Raw genomic sequence first — 5,635 nt, 5'->3', positions numbered from 1 at the left:
AATATTTACTTTTCCCTTGGGATGTTTTTGCAAACTATTATACTTATGTCGTTGAGTAATTTACAGACAGTTTGAATTGAGTATTTACTTTGAGTTTAAATATTCTAAATTTTGTTTTAAGCCTATCATCGCTTGAGTAAGTCTTTCTCTAAGTAGTCAGCCAGGCCAAGGGTTTGCTTGGGGACCAATAATGATTCTCGAGTTCCTGCCATGTCCAGGGTGTAGGCTCAGGCGTGAAACATTTTCTCTTCATTTTTTTGTTTCTCTTTTTAAAGGTTGTTTGCTATGAAGGAAAATATTTTTTTATAGAGAGTAAGTGCGTACCAAGTCAGGGATTAAATTTGGATCTTGGTTGGTGTCGGATCCCGAGTGATGATCAAGATCAAGAGTTACGGGTCAGGGTTATGGTCGAGATTAAGAGTTGGGGTTGCAAGTCTGTAATGAGGTCCCATATAAGGAGCTGGGTTTTGGGTCAAGATCAATTGTCAAATCCTAGGTCAAGGTCACCAGTTGGGTCCCAAGTCGAGGTCAATGTCGAGATTTGGATCCTGAGACGGTGTCAGTAGTCAAGGTTGAGATTTGGTCTCGAGTCGGATCTCAAGTTGAAGTTGAGTCTTGAGTGAGTGTCAGGATTTAGAATTGAGTCGATGTCAGGATTTAGGTATCGAATTAGGGTCAGGAATTTGGTCTCGAGTCGGTATAGTAATTAAGTTCCTATTCAGGAGTTGGGTCTTAGGTCACAGTCACGATTTAGGTCTTGAATCTTGAGTTGGGGTCCTAGGTTTGGGTCGGGTTGGGTTCAAGGTTAAAAGTTATGGTAGAACATCAAGAGTTGAATCCCGAGTTGGGGTCGGAAGTTAGGGTCGAGTGTTGGGTCTTGAGTCAAGCCAATAATTGGGTCGGGTTGGGGATTTGAGTCTCGAGTCGAGGTTGGGAGTTGGGTCTCGGGTTGGGACAGAGAGTCGGGTCATAGTTGAGGCTAGAAGTCATGTCCCCATCGGGGCATAGTTGGGAACTGATTCTCGAGTCACGAATTGGGGTCATGTTAAGGGTTTGGATTCGAGAGTCGGGGTAAAGGTCAATTAAAGAGTCAGGGTCAAGAGTCATGTCTTCGATCGGGGCAGAGAGTTGGGTCACAATTGAGGTCGGAAGTTGATTCCAATTAATGAGGTCATAGTCGGGAGTCTAGTTTTGGGTCTCGGGTTGGGGTCTAGGTCATATTTGAGAATAAGGTTCCAAGTCCCCAGTTGGATCTCATGTCAGGGTCAAAAGTTGGGTCCTAGGTGGGGACCCGATTCGGGGTGGTGGAGGTTTGAGAAAAGATTTGAAAAATATTTTCCTTACTTTATGTAAGGAGTCATTTTCCTTAAATTAGAGGAAAATAATTACATTTGAAAAATATTTTCCAAAACATTTAAGTCAATCGAACGAGACCAAACACACTCTTAATAAGTGTACTTTTTAGAGGTTTCTATACCCTTACATACTTTAAGAAAAGTGCAATTGGTAGAATATCCATGAGTTATTAGGTTCAATGTATTCTTATGCTTATTTTGCAAGTAAGTTGTGTGTCTCTATGTGTATAGAAAGTTATAGTCATTGATATAGGAATAGTAGCTCGTTATCAGCAACTATTATTTTTGTAATGAACATTAATTTTGGTTGAATGAGAATCATTGTTTGTCAAAAAAAAAGGCGAGTAATAAAATTTTATGTAAATATTTAATTTAGAGAAAATTAAATGAAAAAAAGTGAATGAGGGGGAAAAGTGTCTCCAAATGTAAAGACATTTAGTATATGAATATGATTCTTGCATTAAATTTTTAGTTAATTGAACTTAGTACATTAATTATTAATTAAGTAACACCTGAAATTCTTCAGATTTCCTATAGCAAAAAAATAAATAAAGAGAAAGTTAATGTACCGTTTTGCAAAGGAGGTAATATATGTATAATTGAAGGGTATTACAATCGCTCAACTTTAAAAGGGTATTTTAGTAATTCAACTTTTAATTTTATTATAACGAAACCGTCAAAATGTAGATAAAGAAGTACCGTAAAGGAGTGTAGTAAAACAATTAATACCTATGTAGAGATCTCAAAGTCACAATGTAGTTCACAAAGAAGTAGGATCTTCATTCTTTTTGTTAGGTCTATTAGACTATATAATAGAAAAAAATGAAAAAGTTGGATTTGATGTTGAAGATTATATTAAATACTATAGCAAATACTAAAACCTTGAAAATAGAATACAAAAAAATAGCTCATATTGGAGTATAAAAATCAAATGATCATTGATTTAACTTCATTATGTAGTTCTCTTTCATTCAATCTCTCTATAACATGCCTACATTTGAAACATCACTTGTGATTAGCATTTGCAAAACAGTATTAATTTGTTGTTTAACCTTATATGTGGCTACAATTATCTTTCTCAATGAGTGTCCATCTTATCATCTTTTCTCTTCCTCAAAATTCATAACATCTTTTCCAAATAATTCTCAATCAAATACATCATCATCATCAAATCATGTTGTACAAATCAGTATTAGTGTGCCTACTAACATTAGTCACCTTGTTTTTGGACTTTTAGGGTCAGAAGAAGCATGGCATCATAGAAAACCATATATTGAATCATGGTGGAGACCAAATGTTACAAAAGGACATCTTTTACTAGATGTACCTCCACAAGGTGAAGATCTTCTACCATGGTCCTTAAATTCACCTCCTTATCGAGTATCCGATGATGTACCAAGACTCGTGAATGAAACAAATCATGTTGATCCAAGAGTTTTAAGAATGGTACATGGAATTATGGAGGTGGTTAGAGAGGCACATGAAGGGGTACGATGGGTAGTTATGGGGGACGATGATTCAATATTTTTTGTGGATAATATGGTTGATATTCTCTCACAATATGATCATACAAAATATTATTATTTTGGAGGACACTCGGAATTTATAATGGCTAATTATTTTTTCTCATTTCATCAAGCATTTGGTGGTGCTGGAATTATATTGAGTTATCCTTTGGCTAGAGCATTTGCAAATAATGTGATTGCTTGTTTAAAGAGATATGCTTACTTTAGATCTGCTGATAGAACTACAATGAGTTGCACAGCTGATATTGGAGTCAATCTTTCTCCTCTTATGGGTAGTCATCAGGTATAAATTTGATCTCAAACTTTATTGAACGGTCGTTTCTCTCTTTCCTCTTGATGCTCAAAAGTAGAATAAAAGCTAAAAAAAAAAAGAATTGTTGTCACATCAATAGATAAAAGTAGATCTATACTTTTTCTGAATTTTATAAATCTTCGATCTAGAATTTTTCCTTTATTAATTAATTAATTTCTTCTTTAGTACAGATTGATCTACGAGGTGATCTATCAGGATTTCTATCATCCCATCCAAAATCTTTATTAATATCCCTTCACCATTTCGACACGGTTGACCCAATTTTTCCCTCTATGGATCGTGCACAATCGGGATATCATCTCCTAAATGCTGCAAAATATGATCAATCGCGAATGTTGCAACAAACTATTTGCTACAAAAGATCCAACAATTGGACACTTTCAATTTCATGGGGATATTCAGCTCATATTTATGAGAATACTATGCCTAGAAGTTTGATACAAAATCCTATTGAAACATTCAAACCATGGGGTAACATTACACTTCCACCACATTATATTTTTGATACTAGAAATTTTTCTTGGGATCCTTGTGAAACCCCTCATATGTATTTCTTCCAGTCTATTGAGAAAACTCCACAAAACAAAATTCTTACAAAATATATCAGAGCATGGCCTCGAGGGATAGGAGTTTGTTTGTATCCTGGAAGTTATCCTGCAGAGTATGTTAATGAAATTCATGTCTACTCACCAGCAACAAAACGTCTCCAGGTAATATTTCTTTTTACTTAAATTTCTTATGAACTTTATATGAGTTTAATTTTTGTACACTGACTATATAAATTTTCTTCAATAGAATCATCAATAGAAAAATGGGATTACTAACTTTGAGATAAAGGCAAGTTACCTTCTATAATAGGTGAGCAAGTTAAACTACACTGAAAGTATAAAACTCTTTATATTGACAGTGTAATAAAAGTTAAATTCGATTATATTCAAACATACATGATTGCAATCATGTAAAAAATGAACTTAGAAAATAATTCTCTTGAACCATCAAAGAATAAATAAAATTCAATAGATATTACTTGAAATGTAGGGTCCCATGGCTGTTGTGTTTATTGTTTGCTTATGTTTCATTTGTAACAACATCTACTTGTTTTGAGAAAATTACAAAAAAAAATAAAAAATAAAAAATCCAATGTGATATGTTTTTATTAATTTTTTTTCTTTTTGTTTTTTTCCAGATCAATAGATGTGAATGTTGTGATGTAATTCATAAGGCTGGATCATTTAAGGCTGCTGTTAGGTACAGAGAGTGTAAGCTAGATGAGATAATAGCTTGATCTTGATGTATACAAATTTTTATTGATTTTGTTTAATTATCATTGAAAGAATGACCATCCTTTGTCTCTTATACTTAGCATATTTGTTTTTCTCTTAAAGGAAAAAAAATACAGAAAATTTAACAATAAAGATATCTAAGTTAATTTCGCATACACAATTTATTTTAAATTTTAAAAATATATAATTTGAATAGATCACATGAAAGATTTAAGAAAAAAATAAGAAAATCGAGGAAGTAAAAAATGCATAAATGAAGAGAATGAAAACCGAGGAAGAGAAAAAAAAACAGAGGAAGAAAAAAACGCATAAATGAAGAGGATGAAAATCGAAGAAGAAAAAAAATGAATAAATGCCAATGCCCGATAGCCTCGTGAAATTTCTGAGAAAAAGAAGAGAACCAAGGAAGAAATGTTGGAGAGAACTAGGAGTGGGCATGGTATGGTATATACCGAATTACCATACCATATCAAAAAAAATTTGATACTGTGGTTTTGATAGTATGGTATTTGGTATGGTATACATTTTAATTTTTTTGGGTATTCAGTAACCTAGTATTAGTGTATACTAAATATTTAGAAGATGAAACTTTGACTACACTATTTTAATTGACATTTGAAATGTAATTGATTAACAAAGAAGTTTTTTGTACTTTATTTTGAATATATATTTTTACATGTGTAATGTGAGTATGATACAATTGAGACCTTCTTTTTGATTGACAAAGTCATAATTCTCTATTATACAAGTATATATTAGTCGAAGTTGAACAAACTATAGTTACTGATTACCATACTGCAAAATAACAAAATCGAACTTCAAAATACTAAATCATACTGAATTAGATTGGTAGGACAATGGTATAGTAGTTTTAAAAAACAAGTAGTGAAATTACAGTACACAAGTTTTAAAATACCGTACCATACCATATCATACCATACCATGCCCAGCTAGAGAGAACAGTGTGGCGCAGCAGCTTGAGGAAAAAAATGGAGAGGGAAAGTGAATTGATTGTTAGGGTTTTATTTCATAAGGGTAAATCTGAAATTATCTAAAAAAAAAATTTAGGGGTAGAGAAGTAATATACTTGATCAAGCTTGAATGACGTTTAAGTAAAAAAAAAAAAAAGTATGGGAGTGCTACTTTTGGTTTTTAACT

The 5,635-nt window shown here is 33.0% G+C and overlaps 1 protein-coding gene across 1 annotated transcript; it reads left to right on the top strand.

Moving 5' to 3' along the window:
* The first annotated feature begins 2,342 nt into the window (after positions 1 to 2,342).
* On the top strand, positions 2,343 to 4,524 carry LOC125818008 (uncharacterized). Its single transcript, XM_049497507.1, has 3 exons — positions 2,343 to 3,164; positions 3,365 to 3,904; positions 4,381 to 4,524. The coding sequence occupies exons 1-3, from the start codon at positions 2,343 to 2,345 to the stop codon at positions 4,477 to 4,479; spliced, it is 1,461 nt and encodes a 486-aa protein (XP_049353464.1). The 3' UTR covers positions 4,480 to 4,524.
* Positions 4,525 to 5,635: the final 1,111 nt, after the last annotated feature.

The sequence above is a fragment of the Solanum verrucosum genome, unplaced genomic scaffold, assembly GCF_900185275.1.
Source record: "Solanum verrucosum unplaced genomic scaffold, falcon-dt-bn FXZP01000253.1, whole genome shotgun sequence".
In the NCBI taxonomy this organism is placed as follows: Eukaryota; Viridiplantae; Streptophyta; class Magnoliopsida; order Solanales; family Solanaceae; genus Solanum; species Solanum verrucosum.
This window is presented reverse-complemented; position numbering and strand designations above follow the sequence as displayed.

Coding starts and splice junctions, on each gene's coding strand:
- LOC125818008 (XM_049497507.1), top strand. CDS start 2,343: ATGCCTACATTTGAAACATCACTTGTGATTAGCATTTGCAAAACAGTA. Junction 3,165..3,364: donor CTCTTATGGGTAGTCATCAG/GTATAAATTTGA, acceptor TCTTTAGTACAG/ATTGATCTACGAGGTGATCT. Junction 3,905..4,380: donor CAGCAACAAAACGTCTCCAG/GTAATATTTCTT, acceptor GTTTTTTTCCAG/ATCAATAGATGTGAATGTTG.